Raw genomic sequence first — 21,976 nt, 5'->3', positions numbered from 1 at the left:
CTCACTTATCGATATCGTCGATTCGCTGGAACAAAAGGCGCTCGATTCAAAACAGAGCTGTCCTTCCGAACGACCACCTTGCACGTATATGTTTGCAGGTAAAATATCTTGTATAATTATTCGCGCAGAATCTACTTTTGAACTTACTTAATCGCGAGTTGTGAAATAGTTCACTTGATATGTATGAACTATGTACTATGCGTACTTGTAGATTATGCGTATCCGCTCGCGATCGAACTACGGTTTGAAGTGCGCACAACTTCACGTGCTTCAGGCATTTCTGAAAATGCATGCACGCTATATCGCAATGTCGAGTGTGTATTGCGTTAATTCGAACCGCTATAAAAGAGAGACCAGAGAAACTCGAAGCTGCGTTTTCCTTCCGCTCGTCGCAGTGTGCCCTTGTGTGTTTTCAAGCCGCAATTTATTGAGAAAATTTACGTCGTAAATCACAGTCTTATTGGTATGCGGGAGGCAAGCCGATGCGAGAAAAAATTTCACGCTACACCGCATAGCCAGATAGAAGAAAATCAAGGTGCTCGCCACAGTTGTGCAAATTTAATTATCTCGCGTTCGTGCACAAAAATTGCAAAAATCGTACATTTCACAGTCGGTGAAGGTTTACATCGTGCCGCTGTATTGTCCGGCTCGCTGATAAGTCTCTCGATAGATGGACGATAAGCTCTAACGATAGTTGGAGGTAAATTCAAACAGTTTCCATGACACTTTTGTCTCATCGGTTAGAGCGATAAGTCTCATGTGTGACAACGTGACGGAAAATATTCGTGAATATTACGTATTACGAAAGGCTAGATACGAAATTTCCGACCGCTCGTAACCTGTACGTAAATAAAATATTGTAATTGTCGTGACCATCCTGCGAAATGTTATCGTTACTTTTATCGTCGAGTATGACAGCAATTATTCAAGTTGGTTAGACGCGGTGATGGGAATGATATTATGCCACATCCGATGTGTTATTTCGTTATTATCTCTCGTAGGCGATAGAACACTTATCAATCGTTGCGTAATTATTCATCATATTTCGTACTGGTGGTGTGTTACAGAAAACTTGCCGAAACCTGCCCTCGACTCTACAGACGGATAATTAAGACATTTCTACTTCTGAGAAGATATTAATGACATCCTTGCTGGCGAAGAATTTAATCGTATTGAAGGAAGTATCAGTCTAATTATTGTATTTTCATTGATAATTGTCTATTATGGCTCCTCAACATTCAGTGAATACTGGTGATAGTAATCTAGATGCTAAGATCACCGAATGGCTGCAGTGGAATAAGGTATGATATTTATACTGATGGGTTTGACACACACATAGATGTATGTAATAAGTAGAACTTCAGTTGTATAATATTTATATAAATTTCTATATTTTGTATCATAGGATCCAGAAGCAGAAAATGAGATATATAAATATTTAAATAATAAAGATGTTAATATATTATCAAAATTGTTCCTCAAGAGACTCGAGTTTGGGACTGCTGGTCTTAGAGGCTGCATGGGACCAGGTTACAGCCAGATGAATGATTTAGTTATTGTGCAGACTGGTCAAGGATTAACAAAATACTTGATGGATACAGTATCTGAGGCAGCAGAGCAAGGTGTTGTAATAGGATATGATGGCCGTTATAATAGTAAGATGTAAGCTACTTGCTATACTTGGAATTTGTGTCAACAAAGACTATTATATAAGTTATATAATAGCTCTAGCATATTTTATGTTTAGTTATATAATAGCTTTAGCTATATTTTATGTTTAATTTATATTTTATTTATATCTTATATATATATTATATATTATAGTCACAAAAATTTATGTTATTATCAAAAATTGCATTACAACATGAAGATTAATTGCAAATATTCTTCTCTTAGGTTTGCAGAATTAACTACTGCAATTTTCATAACCAACGGTATCAAGGTGTACTTGTTTCGTAAAATCTGCCCCACACCATTTATACCGTACACTATACTGAAATATAAGTGTGCGGCAGGTATCATGATTACTGCTTCTCATAATCCAAAAGATGATAATGGATATAAAGTTTATTGGCAAAATGGTGCACAAATCATTTCACCACACGATAAGAAGATTCAAAGCTACATTCTCAATAATCTCAAACCGCTCGAATCTTTGTGGGATATAAGTAAAATTTATAAAAACCCTCTTAATATGGATCCAACGACCTATATTACAGAATGTTATTATAAAGACCTGCGAGATGGCGTTCTGTACCCTGAAATTAATAAAAATACTACATTAAAATTCACGTACACTGCCATGCACGGTGTTGGATATGATTATATGAAATCTGCATTTGATGCAGCAAACTTTGAGGTAGTACATTATATATTAACATCAGAAACACATTTCTTGAGAAATTAATCACTCATCATTATCCTTCGTTTAAAATTTTCAGCCATTTTTAGTAGTCGAAGAACAGCAATTGCCAGATCCAGAATTTCCCACAGTGAAATATCCAAATCCAGAAGAAGGGAAAAGTGCTCTCGATCTTAGCATAAAATTAGCGGATAAAAGCGGTTCGTCTATTATACTCGCCAATGATCCTGACGCTGATCGGCTTGCGTGTGCGACAAAGAAAAAGAGGTTTGTTGACATGAAAATATACAACTTACAATATAATATATTGTAAATTTATCTTAAATAATGAAGGAAAGTAACAATAAAAACATATTGAATGACTTTCATAGCGGAGAATGGCATGTCTTCTCTGGAAACGAGCTTGGCGCATTACTGGGTTGGTGGATGATCCACACTCATCGAGTGTCAAACCCTCAGGCAGATCTAAACAACGCATATATGTTAGCATCAACTGTTTCCAGCAAGATCCTAGCTGCGATAGCTAGGAAAGAAGGTTTTAATTTTGAGGTTTGCTATGATTTTTGTAACGAGTTATAATGTTTGATACATAGAAATAGAAAGTAATTTAATATATATCTTCCTTTTCTCTTGACAGGAGACTTTAACAGGCTTTAAATGGATGGGTAACAAAACTGTAGAATTAATGAAGGATAATAAAGATGTGCTATTCGCGTATGAAGAAGCTATAGGTTTTATGTGCGGTACCCAGGTATTAGATAAGGATGGTATCAGTGCTGGCGTACGTGTAGCTGAATTAGCAGCCTATCTTGAAATGTTAGGGTTGACTTTGTCTGATAAATTACAGGAAATATATACAGAGTATGTATATAATTTGGAATCTAAAACAATTTTCACCTAAATGCGATAAATCCTAATTATTTAATAAAATACGTAGATACGGCCATCATATTAGTGATAATTCTTATTGGATATGTCACGAACCAAACACCATCAAGGCAATATTTGAGCGATTGAGGAATTACCATGGCAAACCGAACATGGTAAGTATTATTATTATCTCTTTATAATACTTCGTTTTTTGTAGGAGAGTGTTATCGAATTATGAAAAATGACAAAAAATATAGCAGTTTGTGCTATCTAAATTATCGCGTTTTTAATTATTATATTAACTTGCGTTTTTCATTTTTATACTGGCTTGCGTAAAAATGCGCACGAAGAAGAACTCGATATCGCATTTCCAAGCGTAAGATTAAGCCTATTAATCAAGATTCAGGGGAAATTTTATATCTCACGATATCTTAAAGCTTATCTTCTGTCTACAAAAGTCATATCTGATCGTAACAACGCCTAATTGGAAGTATATACGTCTTTTAGATAACAGTTAATTCAAGTACGTCTAATACAAAGATATCAGATTGTATCGAATTCTTTCAATTGCGTTCTAGTTAATGCTACGACATTCTCTTGCGTAGTTACATATTCCATGTATCCAACTGTGTATATATACATATCACGTTTCCACAAGGTCAACAGGTATATGTATGTAACGCATGAGATAGCACAAAGTGACTAATCATTATATGAAGTGTAGTAAAGTCCAAGCATTACTACATTTGTGCTAGTGCCATTTGGGGTGATGGTTGTGTTTAGTGTTGCACTCACGATTAAATAATAATAAACACAATGTGAATGCAAAGTGCCGCATGCGATATTAAGAAGAAAAAAAGAATACAATAGAGTACAGTGTCTCTTATTATGATATATATATTCCGTTCGGTTTACATTTGTATCTATCATTTTTGACTAATAACTTGGTTTTTTAATTACCATAAATGTATTTTATAATAACATAAGAAGGCCTTTCTTACGTCAGTTTACAAAATTCTGCACTTCCTTTGATTTGCCTTAATGCAAGTTAAGATGTCACAAAACAATATCTGCAACAAATACATAGACATGGCTGTTACATCATTGACACTCTTGCCTTCCTTACTTCTTGCTGTTTTGATTATACCAGTAGTACAGTCGTTATATCATCTCGCACCATTTTTTACGGATGCAGAAAATATAAATACAATGTAAGTGCAAATAGCGTAACTAATGTGTAAAGATAATAGAGGTAAAGAGAATTCCAATACGTGAAACTTTTTTCAATATAAAATAACATTACAAATTAGATTTCCTTGCTTTTTCGTAAAAGGAAGCTCTAATATAATTTGTTTAACTGCAGTATCCAGCCGGAATATTGGAGGGAAAATATATAATTACTGGTATTCGAGACTTAACAACCGGATATGACAATACGAAACCTGACAACAAAGCAGTCTTGCCTGTATCAAAGTCTAGCCAAATGATTACATTTACTTTTAAGAATGGGTTAGTCACTACTTTGAGAACCAGTGGCACAGAACCTAAAATAAAATATTATAACGAATTGTGTGCATCGCCCGAGGAAAAGTAAGTTTTTTGCAAAGAGTGTTTGCAAAAGCATTTGTTTGTCTCGTCTTGCTCAATCTCAAGAGATATTCCATTATATGTTAATATGTCATATATTCTGGAACGGGAAGCAACAAGTTACCTGTAATGCCGTTATTTTTATTATTTTTTATTTTTATTTTTTCGTTTATATAGTAACAAATACAATCGTTATTTTGCATAAATATGAATACAATCGTTACTTTGCATATATATGAATAAGTTACTGTGCATACGTACGACATGAGCGGTAATGAATCGTAGTAAGAAAAATCCTCTGAATTTTCGTGAAAAAATAAAAATTGTAACGACTCGTTATTTTTTAAGTAACAATAATGGTATCGAATTAAATTAAAAAGTAACTTCTTTAGTTCTGATATATATACATATATATACATACACATTTCTTTAACTTCTTTGATATAATTTGTTTTGGTGTAATTTTATATTTCCTTAAATAATATAGCAATTTGTTTTTAGGGATTTGAATAAATTGAAGGATATTCTTACTGAGATGGTATCAGCTATCGTAACAGAATTCCTTCAGCCTGAAGTTAATGCACTTATTCCTCGTGAAACATAAATCGCAGTAATAATCATGCTCTTCAAAAGTTTCACGATGTACGTTGCATAATAATCACTAAGTTATCAAAGTATCACTCTACAATAACTAGTAATCTACAATAACAAGTACCGTTCTGTAATATGGTTCTAAACATTTATGTAAAAATTTATACAAGTATACATTAGTAGGCATTATATATTCTTCATTATGTTAATATATTTATATAATATGTGATACAATAAGTTCAATTTTATTATGCGATGGAAGCGATGTTACATCCAGTGATCGTTGAAATGGCTGTGTACTGTGTATTTTGTCTGTTCGTTATTAAAACTGACAGATACTTGATTTAAGACGCCGATGTCTCTTTTGTATATCGTTTATATTTAATTATTTTGGTAATTAATTGGAATGATTTAACAAGTAGTAGTGCGTTTCAAAATATGGTTATATTGATCATTTTAATAAATAATAAATTATAACTATATATAACAATTCAACAAATTTTGACACAAAAATCTACTTGATGAATTATTACGTATCAATTCTTTTTATAAGTTTTCATAAAGACGTAGAATATATCAAAGAATAATCGGTTAAAATTAAAACAAATGTAACATGTACAAGCAATTACTCATTAATAATAATAGTTTAATAAAAATGATTTAGTTTATTATATAAACTATTAATAATAGTAATTTAATCTTTATATAATTGAAATCAATAATAATATAAAGCATTAATTTATTATACAGATAGTATCAATATATCAAGATAATGATAATTGATGATATGTAATGATTGTCTGTGTGCATGTATGACAATGTTGCGTGCGTATAATGGTTGTAAGAATTATTTTACATCATAAACGTAATGTAAATTTAATTATAAAGTATATTTCTTTTTTTTTTTTATTATAATTACCTTTGATCATACATACAAAACAACAAAAATAATTGCAAAATGATTTATAACTCTTTATACAGCAAACTTATAATTTCTGATCTTTCCATTAATTAGTATACCATTTGTATTTATAAATGAGAGAAGCAGAAATAATTATAAGTGAAATGTAAATGAATATAATGAAATGAAATGAAATAAAACTTGTCATTCTATACATCCGTCCAATAAGGCCCGTGGTGGAGCCGCTGTAATAATTCGTTCAAGCATTAATCACTATGAGGAACCTGAAATATCAACAGAAAGCCAAGCCTCTGCCGTATGCATTAAATGCAAAAGATATGTATTTTCCATCACTGCAATATACAGTCCTCCCAGGTACACCATCAACTAAGAAGAATACCTAGTTTTTCTTCAATCACATGGAAATTCCTGTATAATAGGAGATTCTTTAATGCTAAGGATACTTATTGGGGAAGTAGATTTATAGCACTATTCTCTGTAGGCAAATCACTAAAGTGTGACTTTTTGTCAAATGGCAGCCCAAGATACTAGTCTACAGATATAAATAAGCACCCTGATGTGATTGACTTTTTTATAGTTAGACTCTCAACAAATTATATTACAGTCGAATCCAGTCTCGATCTTAGCTCCGATTACACTCCGGTCATACTAAACCTTAACGACACTTTATATACAAAATGGTCTCCCAAACTACAAACGGCGTGAACTGGAGTAACTATTCAGACTATTTACGAAAAATATTAAGCTAAATGTTCCACTCAAAACTCATGAACAAATCGAAAATGATATAAGACTGTTTATGGAACAACTACAACAGGCAAGAAAAAATAATTATATTACCCTCAAAAAAGGCACTCTTAGATATAACTGTTCTGTGGAGGTCAAAGAAATGATAAAAGGAAAAAGGAAAGCGCGTAGAAATTGGCAAAGAACACGTGATCTGGAACGTAAAGTTATTTATAATAAACTAAAATTAAAGAAACATCTTTATGAAATTAAAAACCAAAGCAGCAAGTTATCTCCAGGGACTTTCTGCTGAAAAGGATGCTAACTATTCTCTATGGAGAGTAACTAAAAAGATTAGGAGACAATCTATCAATGCTCTGCCTATCAGAAAATCAGACGGTATATGGGTTCGGGGTAATCAAGAAAAGGCTGATCTCTTCGTCGACCATCTGAAGAACATTTACAAATCATTTGACAGCCACAATGAGAATTTGGTCCAACCCAACGATCACGTAGATGATAGTCCTATAATAAATATACTTCTCCTAAGGAAGTACAAAAGGTAATAAGCTGTTTGAATCCCAAAAAAGACCCAGGTTTCGACCCTCATTACCGTTCGAATAGTTAAAGAACTCCCAAACATGGAATTATGAAAATGACCCATCTTAATGCGGCTATTAGACTGAAATACTTCCCTGATTAATGGAAGATAGACGGAGGTAATCTCAATTCCGAAACCTGGCAAATCATTAAACAAAGTAACCTTGTACAGGCCGATATCACTTCTTCCTGTCATTGCTAAAGTTTTTGAAGAACTTCTTACTAAGAGACTAAAATCGATCATAGAAAATAACAACTTCATTCCAGGGCACCAATTTGGATTCCGTGACAAACATTCTACCATCGATCAAGTACATCGCATAATAGACAAGATAGAGATGACATTTGAGGACGGAAACGTCTGCTCAGCAGTACTATTGGATGTATCACAAGCATTTGATAGGGTATGGCACGAGGGACTGGAGCTTAAATTGGAAGGACTTGCTCCCTAAATCGTTCAGGAAATTACTGAAATCATATATACAAAATCGTAGCTTCAGAGTTCGAGTAACGAGGATGTTTACTCTAACTTTAGAAAAATTAAAGCAAGTGTCCCACAGGCGTATTGGGACCAATCCTGTATCTCTTATATATAACGGATATCCTAAGGAATCCCGAAGTTCGAGTTGCAACCTATGCTGACGACACAGCAATATTAGCTATGGACATAAATACCGCTATAGCTACACGTAAGCTTCAACATGCTGTGAACATGATAGTGGACTGGACCAAAGTGAGTGGCGTATAAAGCTAAATGAAAATAAGTCTTAGCATATAAACTTTACTCTGAAAAAGGAATCCCCCTTACCAATAACCATAAATCAGCAAGTGGTTCCATACTCCAATATCGCGAAGTATCTTGGTATGATGCTCGATGTCAAACTTCGATGGAGGGAGCATATCAAGATCAAACGGAAGCAGTTGGATGGTGTACATACAAAAATGGAATGGATGATTGGCAGGAACTCCAGCCTATCAACTCATAATAAACTTTTGTTATATAAACAAATTTTAAAACTTATCTGGACGTATGGCATACAGCTGTGGGGATGCAGTTCTGCTTCGAATATTAAAATTATACAAACTTTACAAAACAAAATACTCAGAAATATTACAAAAGCACCGTGGTATTGTCGAGACAGGGATATACATCACGAGTTACGAATCAATACTGTCGTCAAAGAGAGAACAATAGCCGTAGAGAGGTATAAACAACGGCTAGTCAACTATCCTGATCGACTGGCGTCACGTCTCCTAAATATTGAAAAGAAGCGAAGGCGTCTGAAGAGAACCAAACCTACTAATTTAATGTATTAGGCTACATCAGTGTGATAAGGCTGCGAATGTCGTCTCTCTCCGTTTGAATTCACGGACTTTGTAAAATGTAATGACAATAACTATTGCCACACAGAATTACGTCTGACTTTTCATATGCCTAATATATTGTAAAACGGTCTATGTTTGACTGGTTTAATTGATCTCTGGCTTTTTAGCTTGTTTAAAAAAAAAATATATATGTACAAGGTATTGCATCAACATACAACTCATTATACGACGGGTTGCCTGCCCAAAGGCGCGCGCGTCCAGATGGCAATTTCGGATTTGTCAATATAGTCACTCGCATATCTTTTTTTTATTATGATAATTAGGATGATAATTAGGAACGCTATAACTTCATTGGAAAGGTATGACTATATCGACAAATCCGAAATTACTATCTGGACGCGCGCGCCTTTGGACAGGCAACCCATCGTAATGGGCCGTATATATATATATATATATATATATATATTCACATATATATTCACATATATATTCACAAAATAATTAAATAACTTTATTAAAAAGAAATGAAGAAAAACCACTAACACGAAGAGTCAAGTTTGGATCTACGCCTTAGCACTCGGACGCCCTAACGTACTGCTACACACCACTTCGAATTCCGATCATACTATGCTGGTAAATATCGGACACTGAAATTTTTTTCATTACTAACATCTGAATGGTGAACCGTCTACACCGAATATTTTACGTTTGAGCTTTGGAAGGTTCCTCCTACAAACTGTTAAAGTTTTATTCACATCTCCGTTGCCTACCTCGTATGGTCTCTTTGTTAGATCCATGTTGAGAAAGCACTAGCAGCTTCAATCACATCAGCCAAGCTAGAGCAAGAAAGAGAGAATGCCCTCTCTCTCTCTTTCTCTCTCTGGCACGCACGCACACATGCATTGCATCACTGGCTAAATCTTGAAATGTTTTTCTGCTGCAGCGATGTATCGTTTGTAAGGGGGGCGAGAGGGGGTGAGAAGGGACAGCTCATAAGCGATAAAATTGCTGCTAGCGCATGCCTACCAGCTTTATTGTTGAACTGGCTGCATTAATTCAAGAAATTTACATACGCATTGAAGTGTACAAAGCGTACGTACAAGATTCTCACGTTTCACTATGCGTAATTTTCTTGAATTAGTGCAGTCAATTCAGTTATAAAGAACAGACCATTTAACTGAAAACTAACGGATACGTGGCCTGTGAGAGCGCGGATTATGCGAAATATGGGTCGACATGATGAGCTTTCTACAATAAGCAATCTGAATTCCGTTTCTGCAAAATGAAATCCTTATTTTATATAGTTGCGATCCACCGTTTCCACATCTTCTCGTTTCATGGAAACTGATGCCTTTCCTTATTATTGCATCAATGTACCACATACATCTTCAGCATGTTAAAAATTCCGAAATATTTATGTTTATGTACACATTTCCTTCGTAACTATATCACGCAAATGCCGTGAGCAACCCGGCGTGTCCCTAAGCTCTCTAATATTCCTAGCGAAATAACAGTCGCCTTCCTCATAAAATATCGCTAATACTTTGTTATTAGTTTCTAAGTTCATAATATATACTAGAGCTTTCTTTATATAGAATAAAGATTATGTGTTAGTAACATTTCTTTACTTTTATGATTTCTTATATTCTTTACTTGTATTTGAAATAATTTAATTATTTTTCCTTGTCAAATTTAGGGGTGGGCAAAAACTCTCTACCCTTTTGGCTATGCTTATGGCTATATTATAAAACATGATAATTTTGGGGTTTAAAATTTGTTGTTAGTTTTGAAATGTAAAATACATTTGTAAATTTTGTGACAAGACTTCAAAAAGACCCAACTTATATATATAAAATATTCGCTCTTTGTAAGTGCGTTTTTAAACATTCTTATTCTTTTTAAACTTTCAAACATAAACAACTTTAGTCTTTATGATATCATCGCTTGACGATTATCAGGAATGTCGCGTCGTAATAAAAAATAATAATTATCTCTTACAATTCTATATATGTAGTTAAAAGTATGTATATTTGTCTAAGCGTAACGCTGAGTATACAACTATACAACTATATCAATATATGTACAGTGACTTGCATTAATATTTGGATACTGTGATATTTTATAAAAAATTATTCCGTACCGTTATTTTCTTTTAACTTAACAATAAATAATTATATGGAGTAATCATTTCTCAACTATTATTGTATCCGAATATTAACGTAAGTTACCACATTACATATGTGATGCGTTCGAACTTCATGAAACACATAAAAGAATAGTAACCCGAAAGTTACGCATGCGACATTCAAATCACGTGTGTTAGTAACTACATACGTCCTTTCATTTTTATACAATGCAAGAATACCCCGCAATTAAAGTCGTTCTCTTATCCCTTCCTACTGAGGTATGTGTAAATAGAATTAATATAATTGCACCATATGATGATTACCACAGCATCACGTGTTTCGAACGGCCATTGAAGTCGATGAATATTAAGTTGTTACGTACGAGATATGAAATGTCGGTTTTGTATTGACGATTCTCGGATAATTTCCAGAGCAGAGAAAAATATACACGGTTAAATAGATTTGGTTATTTTCATATGTTTCTCGAAGTAATAAGTTTTCATAAGCTTACTTAGATCATAAATGGATAATTAACTTTGACTGCGGAGTCCGTTCAGTAACAAAGTGCTAGCTATGTACGACCGAGTCACTGTAGTAATTACCAATGTGTAGAGCACTATCGCACGTTATAGTTTAGATTAAGTTATAGATTGCCTCATTCTAATCAAATCACTTTTATATTCAATATTTTATGTCTGTATGATAACAATAATATATAAACAGGATATTTAATAATTTAACTCATTGAAATATTACTAGTGAGCGATTATTGTTGAGAGTCTATAGGCACCATTCATACATGGTAAGCGTTTTCATCAAACGCTTATAAGCGCAATTTATACATGGTGAGCATTTTCATTAAGCGCCTGTAGGCACTGTTTACAGTCAAAGATTAAAAAGTATGAAGAAATGAAATCAAAAATATATTTCCATTTGCAAATACCGTATATTGAAAGACGATATAAAAAAAAAGCGCTGATTTTTTCTCTAAAACGACTCCTTCAAAACATATATTTTGTATAATTAATGTGGTAAAATTGCGTAGTTAAAAAGTAACTTATATATCACATTAATTTGACAGTTTTTCCTTGATTATTGAAAGAAAAAGAGAGTTTCAAAATATTTTACAAATGTGCTCAATGGACCCCAGGTGTTATTTTTACGGATATATCTTTTTATTTCAACATATTTCGCAAAAATATTGAATATGTATTTTCTTACTTTTGATGTTATCAATTAAAATGATCAGAATAAAAGGCTAGTAACTTTAAAGACTTAAAACGTACCAAAATATAGATTTGGAAGTGACCGCTTTGAAGGTAAAAATCAGCACATTTTTTAAATTCTTCTTTATGTACCGATATTCATTGCTTTTTCTCTTTCATTTGTTCTAGTTTCTCTAGTTCATTTCTTCATGAAAGTACCTGTCACCGGATGAGCAAAAATTTATAGATTATATTACTCTTGATATTCAGTTAGTCAGTTTTTGTGACTTAGTGAACTAGTTCTTGTGAACTAGTTATAAGAAAAGTGAGATTTGCTTATTATGCTCATAATTTTACTTTCGAAACCCGACACATCGTACGTAACGAAACATAACAATTTGACAATATAGTTCTATTCCTCCTCGACATACTCTTTCGGGAAAAATCCAACTTGATCTCCTATTTTACCCTTCCACCATCCTTTGGCATCGCCTTCCTTACTCAGTACTACAACCCGGCAACCGCGTCGCAGACTTAACTGATTACGTTCGCAGCCATGGAAGTCGAAAAGCGCTTTGGCCAAAATTCGCCTGTACGGCCACAGCAGACGCTGATCCAGCTTCTCGAAGTTTTCCGATAATGACGCCCGCTCGTAATATTCAACGAGTTCGACGACGCTCTTGAAGAAACGAGATTCGCTGAGATAATAAAGATCTGCGCCGTCCACATCGCGCTTAAATACGCGGATATGTTTTACCGCTCCCTCCGCTCTAAAATATAATATGTTCGTTATATTGTGTAATATGATATAATTAAATAATAAAAAATTAAATGTATAGAATAGCATAATTCTCTCGTTCCGCGAATTTAGAACTCACTTAATACTAAGAGCGTAACTTGTTTCGTGCTGAAGACGAGGTTGCCCCACTGGACGTACACGCAGCATATATGTCCCGTCCTCCCGGGATTCTAATTTATTGGAAGCTGCATCTCTACCCATCTCTCCAACGAACCATAACTTCACGGATAACGCACGTTCGCAAGGTAACGGTGGGGGAGGTGTCGGTGAGGGCGGTGACGGCATACAGCGACCTGAGTGCGCGATGCATTGCTTATGCACGGCTAGATGACACGTATCGCATTTGTAACCCTGCGTAAAAAAAAACTTCTTTTAATTCAGTAAATTTTCGAAAATTGATATAATCCTACTGATTTACTCAAACATGTTCATTTTATTTACTTTTAAGTAAAGATTAATCAATAAGTATAATTAATATTATTAATAGAAACCAGGGACTTGGACCGGAATCGGAACAGGACCGAATGAAAATATCAGTCCGGTTCCGATTCCGGCCCACTAAAATATATATATATACGAAATAACATTGTTGTGGACAAAAAGTGCGTTCAGGGCTGTTGTACAGAACTTGATTAACTGCCTCGTTTACATTTTTTGTTGTACTACAGTTCGAACTATGAGTTTTTATATTTCAACTAACAGCTTTTATATATTTTTGCGTGTTGTATTCTGGACTCTAAAAACACTAGAAGTCTCTGAAGAATTTAAAGTCGTTACTGATACAGTGTTTTTGCAGGTGAAAGTTCACAGCGATCAATGAATTAAAAACCCGCTACACGTTTATTTTTAACACTCATAATCGATTTAGCACACTTATAAAAATATCCACACCCTTTCCTTTAAGCCGAACGGCTATAAATTAATTTATTAATTTATTAATAAAGAGCCGTAAAATTAACGTAATAGAAATCATGAGAAAAAATAGGTTAAAAACATAAGTTACGTGTTACATTAATTTACGGCTATTTATTAATTATTCAGGTTAAAGTAAAGTCTGGGTATTTTTACATTTGCTAAATCGAATGTTATTTCGTTCGTATATTCTTCTATTTCCATATATACCATCATATAAATTGGCATGATCTTCCTCACTTCTGACGTCATTAAAGAAGGACAGCCAAAGCAAGTATTTAAGACCCTTAATGAGTGTTTTCCATTTAGTGACACAAATCGACACAAGCATCATCCTTCACTCACTGAATATGGAACAAAGAAAATGATATTTATGTCGATTTGTGTCTAAATGGAAAGCATACAATCGAGATGACTACAGCGAGGAAACAAAAGCTTTAATACGTAATTCTTTTTTCTTCTAGTTTCCAGTGCAATTTTTTAACATTATTGTTTTGTAAAAATTTCATTTGGACAAATTTCTTAATATTACTTCTTTTGTAGGAAATATATATTTAAATATTTCATTTTAACGTTTGTAGATTCATTTTAAAAATATATATTTTTTATATAACACTTCTACAAATATTTTTGGAGAGCACACATTCTTTTTCAAATTATTTATTAATTCTATTAATTATATTATTAATTTTTATATTTATTATATTATTATTTATTACTTATTAACAATATCTGCTTTTATATCATTTTATTTAGACAGAGGCACACGTGAACTTGGTTTTTTTTACGTTACCTGAAATATGCGGCCCTTGAGAAATCTTCCGCAGCGTTGACAACTTCTAGGAATATCGAATGTTGTCAGCTTGAATTTGTGATTAGTGTTGCGACAAGCGGCAGGGTTAACATTGTCCATAGCATCTTGCAACGCTTTTATCCACATTTGCTTCTGCTCTTCTGTTCTTGCGTATAGAGTATACGCTGTATATGCCTGTTTATGGACAAGTAGCCACTGATAAGACCAGCGTGAGTCTCTGCCCAGTGTCCGTCGTCCTATGTGATCTTCCAGTCTGTAATCATCTAACCGCAAGGTTTCCCGATAACAGTACTGATCTCCTCTACCAGCTTTGCAAATCAATACAACTTGCTCGAAAATAAACGCGTAGCGGGCTTTGATTCGTTGATCGCCGTGAGCTTTCACCTGCAAAAGCACTGGATCAGTAACGACTTTAAGTTCTTTAGAGACTTTTAGTGTCTTTCGAGTCCGGAATACAACACGCAAAAACATATAAAAGCTGTTAGTTGAAATATAAAAACTCATAGTTCAAATTATATTATAACAAAAAACTTAAATGAGGCGGTTAATCAAGTTTTGTACAATAGCCCTGCACGCGCTTTTTGTCCACAATAAAGTTACGCGAACCTTGAGCTCGCCATCTCGAAGCAATCGACCAAAATCTTTAAGCTGCGCATCCTCTGGTACATCCCAGTCAATTATCGATGCCTGAATATCTTTTATGATGTCTAATGTGTCGGAATCACGCTTCACTTCATTTATGTATTGAGCGACGTCAACCATCACTTCCCTCGCTTTCGTCAACTGTCGATAATCCTCGACCCATTCGCGAGGTGTCTCTTCAACAAGCTTGTCCAGTAGTAAATGATATTTGAGTACTCTCTGCATTGGAACGGACAATATATCACGTAGCTTAAATTTACCATTGTTAGCTTCTTGTTGGCACCTCTGAAACATACATAAATGTCAATTTAAAAAAAATATCCAAATAAGCTAGTTTCTTCTTGAAAAATAATTCTTTGACAACAAAATGTCAATTTTTTAATTTTAATTATGCAGGAAAGAAGAGTTTTTACAATCGCATCTTCCCCTCTTTTGCCCTCTCTTCTCCCCTTTTTCACTATTACGAAACTCACGATAACTTCCTGATTGACTACTTCGTTGCGAGTGCAAGCCTCCTGCAGTGTGTTTTGTGCGAGAGTGAGATTGGCACAATAATCGCCATAGATAAGGAACTTCTCCCGCCAGTCCAGAAACACCTGGGCCAATGCGGCACCGCTACGTGCCTTACGTAGCTGACTGTGGAAGCCGACATGGATCTCAGAGAGTTCTTTAATGCCGAAGAAAATGCGAACAGAGTCCTCGGGTCGCAGCAATGATGATAGTGGCCTAGCAAAATGCCTGAGCAAACTGCTTAGTACCTCCGAGTAATTCCGTTCGGTCTCCACGAGTTCCTGAATTACGTAATCCCGTTTCTCACCTCCAGTAACGGCACCGCCCTGTCGCACGGAAAATTAACTTAATGAAAAAGTTTTCTTGTGAACTATAGTTCGATTTGTGTGAAGCATGTGTGATGCTGCATAGTGCTTAACAAAATCAATCGTTTGTCGAAATATGTATAATAAGAAAAATGATTTGCTCAAACTTTTTCTCTTTTTTCAATGACAAATTAACAACATAATGATAAATTTTCAACATTTAACAAATTCATGCAGTTTTTCCGTCTCTTGATACAGAATATCTCTGGCGAGTCCCATTTTTTGTTAGCTATGAGAATTTTATAATTTCTCGAGAAAAGAAAAGAAATAAAACTCGTACTCGGACACACTGTACAGACGACTGTAATAAAAAATGATGACAACTAAATAAATAAAGATGAGATGAAGACCTGCGCAATGGATGGAGGAGGTGGCAAATGTAGACTACAAAGGTCCTGGTAGATCTCCTCGCTTTGCGCGTGACTGCAAAATGCTCCATACCCATCTTCCTCAGCAATAGGATCTTCGTTATCCCCCCCTCCATCCGCTTCATCACCTTCTCGTCTCCTAAATCTCCTGCGGCGACCCTCATCTTCACGGCTTTAGCATAAAAACAAAAAAAGAACATAGCCATGCACTATACATGCACACTGACATAAGTCGCTAGATGTCTCTGGCAAAAATCAAAATTATAAAATAGCACAGTTGTCCTAACAAGATTCGGCCACTGACAACATCGATTGCGATTGACACGCACTGCCATATATGTAAACTTGAGCGTCAACAATGAAATAGTCCCATTATCACTGTATCATTATAAGTTATATATGTATGAATAATTTTAATTGAATCACATTGCAAGATATATAGTCAAAAATTATAGAAAAAATTAATTAGTTTTAATTAATTAGTTTTAAAACGACTATATAAGAACTCTATTCGACTATATAAGACTCTATATAAGAAAACGACAATATAAGATTTTATTAATTGTACCTCATTCTGATACTATTCTCTTATTTCAACGGTTATAAATAGAGCCTTCTTTGCATGCATAAATGTATATTTATACATGTACAAATAAGCGTACATATGTATGCACGCACAACTGTTTCTAGACTTTTAATTCTTAACTATATGTATCGTTTGCCTTATTTGTAAGAGAACAATAAGATACAGTGATAACTGGTGCTTCCCCAAGACGCTTTTAATAATACTGCGAAACCTTGGAACGACATATACCTTCTCCACAGAAGGCCAGTCACGCTGAGAATTGCTCAAGAAGCAGAGCAATTCTTGATAAACCTTGGACTCATCTGCGTCCACAGCCTTAGTTTTTATGGTAAACGCCACCAACATGGTCGTGGCGCTAAATCAATTAATAAAAATTATTAAAAAGTTTCTTTATTTTTTCTATTATTCTTTGTTTTTAGAATAAGCAGTGCAATTATTTTTACAGCCTTTACTTGATCGTGATTTAAAGAACAGATAAATCCAAATGGAAAGCAGAATTAATATTTATCGATGAATTGTAGATTTATATAAATCAACATATTATTACTAATATATTGATAATAAATTCTTACCCTGCACCAGCGCTTTGTAAATCTTTATATATATCTTCTTGTGATCGCCCATGACCAACTGAAAATCCACTGCAACAAGGTTTTATTATTCTTTTTCGTTTATCTCAATTATTGGCAACTTATTAGTGATAACCTAGTTTCCAATGACATAAAAGTAGATAAGTAACTTACGATATACCCTTTCGCCTAAGTCGTGGACAGTTAGATAAGACAGAGAGTGTACAAAGGACACGATGAAAATTAGACAGATCAAACAGCATAGATGGCTCGAAGAGGTCAGAGTCCAGAAGGCCAAAAATGCTTGAACATGCTGATAAGAACATCTTTATATTGCGCAAACACAAAAACTGTGCCATTTGTGGTTTTTGGTTTACATCCTTCATATCTATACAGCCTGGATCCACAGTATTTAGTAGATTACAAAGCAACACACCATCTCGTAATGTATAGGCCAGATCAAATGCAGTTGCTTGTGGCCAATTGGCTTTGTGATCTGCTCGTAATGCTCCACATCTTGTCAACCAGCTAGCACACTCATGCCAACCTTTTCCAGTATCTGTGCTTTCTGTCCTGTTCATTTTCATTTAATAATTGCAGTAGTAAAAGTTCTGTTCATCTGTGACAGATACACTTCTGTATAAGGTTTTAGGAAGATATTCATCACATTGCTACCTATTGAATATAAAAGTATAACAAAAAAATATTAATAATATACTAAATACTACAAAAAGTGTTAAAAATTTTGTCAATATATTTATTATGTTCAATATTATGAATCCTTATATTATATAAAGTTGTCAGAAATATGTTAAATATTAATCCGTAAGAAGCACGTGATTTTTTTTGAAAGATAAAACAACTGTTGCTTATAATTAAAATTCTCAAGTATTATTGACCTTACTTTGCTAAATCCAACAGTAAGGACTGATTGTTCTAATTTCTTGGTAAGATTTACCCAACAGGCACCTATTAGATAGATCAATCAACAACAGCCATTCATGCTTATCTAATAGATACTTATAAGATACCTAATAGATCAAATAAATTTTACCATGAAATTGGAATAATTGGTCTTAAGTAATAGAGGTTACTAAAAGTACCAATATTGCACACAAAAACATAATGGAAAAAAATTTTATTTATTCAGTCATATAGGTAAGCATGACCCCTCACATATTCACTTACGGATTAATTCAGAAATTTCGACATAAACATCAGATATTTTCTTGCACATACACACACACACACACACACACACACACACACACACACACACACATATATATATCCTTAATTTAATACTTATATATTATAAAATATATAATTTAATAATTTAACTACTAAATATACTTCCCTAAATATTACAAAAATATATAACATAAAAATGAATTTAAAAATGAATCCTCCCTTATATTTTCTCACTTTAAATGTACTTTATTTCTACTTTCTTATTTACTTTTAAACATAAATATGAATACATCATATCTCATCCTATTTTAAATATATATAATGTTAAAACAAACATAAACCTTTTATCACTGCAAAATATTACGATCATATGTGTTAGAAAAATTCACACTTCCTCATAGCTCATTTAAGAATGAAGATTCTTCAAGTGAGAAATTCAAGACTATAAATTATCGCATGACTTGAATTCGAAAAATCAATCTATGAGATTAGATTACGAATGTAATAATTTATATATTGCCTTTCAATTTCGAGCAACCTCAAGTAAACAAGCGAGCAGTAATCAGTAGCAACTAACCAAAATTTGTCGATCGTTTCTTTTTGACCCATTAAAGATCCGCAGCTGTCACCGCGTCGTTGGTGGGCCGGAAGCAAATCGCGTTGTTTCCTATTGTGTTGTATCAGCCAGCCAGCCAGCCAATAAGAAACAATATGATATTCCGCAACTAGGTTCGAAAAACTTTGTCCATAGTGTCATCATTACGATGGCATTTCTTCTCGGTGAACTCACGAAGCAGAAGGTAGAAGAAAGAGATGAAGAGAGGAGAAGAATGAGAGCACAATATGTACACGATGTCACGATGATGTACCTGTGATGCTGCACGCCACGCGTTAACCGTTCATGCCTGTGAGATTATGGTAACGTTTGTCGCGAGTTATTACCGTATGCACATATTCCAGTGCAAATCATTACGTACGCCATAATATTACATTCAGCACACACAAACGAAATTCTCCGATCGACGCTCAATGAAGGCTATTCCTCGCAGGACCGGCCATGGACTTTTCGAGCACCCCGTGATATGTAATAGTCTGTTCTTTTTAGTTGCACTGCTAAACTGGTTTAATAAATTAAGCGGGAAACACACTTCGGCATAGCGCATAATGCAAGATGCATAAGAAGGCGAGCCAATCAGAATCCTTCGTTTTCATTGTGAGAATAGAAACATAGAACTGATTGGTTTGTTATCTTAGCGTCATGTTAATGCATGTATAATTGCGTTATGCCAAAATATGTGCTTCCTACTTTAGAGTGAGAAAATAGTATTTGTACAAATCATGAGATTCAGGTAGATATTAAAAAATTTTACACAATAATGATTTGTTCTTTTTAGCTGCACTGCAGGACATGTAACTCTCTAAAAAGGAAACATGAAAAATGAAAATTCCAAATGTTTGTAAGTTAAAAAATTTACTCTTTTCACGAATTCACGCTAGAGGCGAGAATTCACGCTAGAGAATTCACGAAGATGCATGACCTAGGGATTAATCATGAATCTTCTCCTTTAGCTTAAACTCGTGAAAAGAGTAAATTTTGTAGTTTTGAAAAATATGGGATTTTCATTTTTCACATTTCCGCCCTAAAGAAAAGTTACGTGACTGATACCCTGAATTGGTGCAATAAATTAGAGCGAGACAAAATATATTCGTCTCATTCTGACTTATTGCACCAGTTCAATAGTACAACCAAAAAGAACAGACCAATAGTTGCATTTGGAAACATATACTGTATGTACCCCACTAAACCCACTAGTTATATATTTGTCCCACTCTAATTTATTGTACCAATTCATCAATGCAACTAAAAAGAACAGACCATAGCTATTTTGGATTCTCCCCATAGGACGCGGCAACGTTTGCCGCACGGTAGCCAATAAACTTCTAGTTCTTACTGAAAAACGGCATGTTGATTGGCTACCGTGCGAACTTCCGCTACGCGGTAAGAGTTGCCGAGTCCTATGGGCAGAAGCTATTTGGAAACACTGATAGCGTTTTCGATTTGTTAACTCAACTCGACTTGGGCAGCATTTCGTTATTCCCTACCGTATTCTTTGATTATAAATGATATTTATAATTAAAAAAATTTAGAAATATTTTTTTCTTATTATAAACTTAGCAACAATTATTTATAACTATATAACACTCTTATCTTATCTAAAAACGTCTTCGGCATTTCTTATAGATTATATATTTCCAAGCATTCAAAATGGCCATTATATTGCTTCTAGCACCTTTCATGATGACATAATTATATATTATCAACTATATATGTGCAGCATTCCGATATTTACTGCCAATACTGAATTTATCTATAGTATAGCATGAATTATAGATTTCAGTACTGACAACAAATATCGGAACGCAACCTCAGTTTCTGATTTCGATATCACATGATATATCTATCTCCACAATGTGCTTTTCCTTATATTTTTTATTCAATGATTATGACATCTAATAATCATACGTCATCAACTACATTCACAAGGAACTTTTGGCAATGCGAAAATTCAACAAAATTTAAAACTATTGGGAATACAAATTAGTTCGGTCCGTTTTTTGCGATCAAAAATACATTTATTTCAGAACAAAATGAATGAACAGATTAATCAAAGTATTGTCCATCGCTGGCTACTACTTTTTCCAACATCTCAAGCATTTTTCGAATTCCATCTCGAAAAAATGTCTCGTGTTTTGAGGCGATCTAAGTTAGGAGCCAATTTTCGATTTCTGCGAAAGAAGTGAACCGGTGACCTGCCAAATCGTGCTGCATCCGTCGGAACAACCAGTAATTAGAAGGAGCAATGTCTGGCGAATACGGCGGGTGCGGTAAAATATCCCAGTTGAG

General features: G+C 34.2%; 2 protein-coding genes across 15 annotated transcripts; one reads left to right on the top strand and one right to left on the bottom strand.

The window, feature by feature from the left end:
* The first annotated feature begins 275 nt into the window (after positions 1-275).
* LOC106749435 (phosphoglucomutase-2) lies at positions 276-5,758 on the top strand. Of its 9 annotated transcripts, none has more exons than XM_014628867.1 (10): positions 278-535; positions 1,068-1,301; positions 1,406-1,662; positions 1,897-2,359; positions 2,442-2,629; positions 2,734-2,911; positions 3,000-3,223; positions 3,300-3,405; positions 4,596-4,822; positions 5,321-5,758. In XM_014628867.1, the coding sequence occupies exons 2-10, from the start codon at positions 1,224-1,226 to the stop codon at positions 5,421-5,423; spliced, it is 1,824 nt and encodes a 607-aa protein (XP_014484353.1). In that variant the 5' UTR covers positions 278-535; positions 1,068-1,223; the 3' UTR covers positions 5,424-5,758. The 9 variants fall into 9 exon arrangements, with proteins under 9 accessions (XP_014484362.1, XP_014484353.1, XP_014484355.1 ...); XM_014628869.1 differs by lacking the exon at positions 278-535 and adding an exon at positions 545-700; XM_014628868.1 differs by lacking the exon at positions 278-535 and adding an exon at positions 732-841.
* On the bottom strand, positions 4,222-20,140 carry LOC106749434 (protein vav). 6 transcript variants are annotated; one of them, XR_001374860.1, is made up of 11 exons: positions 19,649-20,134; positions 18,055-18,555; positions 17,884-17,952; positions 16,708-16,897; positions 15,956-16,318; positions 15,447-15,767; positions 14,820-15,224; positions 13,194-13,465; positions 9,755-13,085; positions 8,467-8,630; positions 4,222-4,302 (listed from the first exon to the last, which is right to left on the bottom strand). XR_001374860.1 is itself a non-coding variant. In XM_014628864.1 (10 exons), exons 3-10 carry the CDS (start codon positions 18,465-18,467, stop codon positions 12,728-12,730), a joined length of 2,391 nt encoding a protein of 796 aa, XP_014484350.1. In that variant the 5' UTR covers positions 18,468-18,555; positions 19,649-19,976; positions 20,049-20,140; the 3' UTR covers positions 9,430-12,727. The 6 variants fall into 6 exon arrangements, 4 of the variants coding, with proteins under 4 accessions (XP_014484352.1, XP_014484350.1, XP_014484349.1 ...); XR_001374861.1 differs by lacking the exon at positions 8,467-8,630 and having other exon boundaries at positions 4,231-4,302; XM_014628864.1 differs by lacking the exons at positions 4,222-4,302; positions 8,467-8,630 and having other exon boundaries at positions 9,430-13,085; positions 19,649-19,976; positions 20,049-20,140.
* Between the last annotated feature and the right edge of the window lie 1,836 nt (positions 20,141-21,976).

Source organism: Dinoponera quadriceps, unplaced genomic scaffold (genome assembly GCF_001313825.1).
Source record: "Dinoponera quadriceps isolate SergipeBrazil2010 unplaced genomic scaffold, ASM131382v1 scaffold3736, whole genome shotgun sequence".
Lineage (NCBI taxonomy): Eukaryota > Metazoa > Arthropoda > Insecta > Hymenoptera > Formicidae > Dinoponera > Dinoponera quadriceps.
Note: the sequence above shows the minus strand (reverse complement) of the source record. Positions and strands in the feature narration are given on the sequence as shown.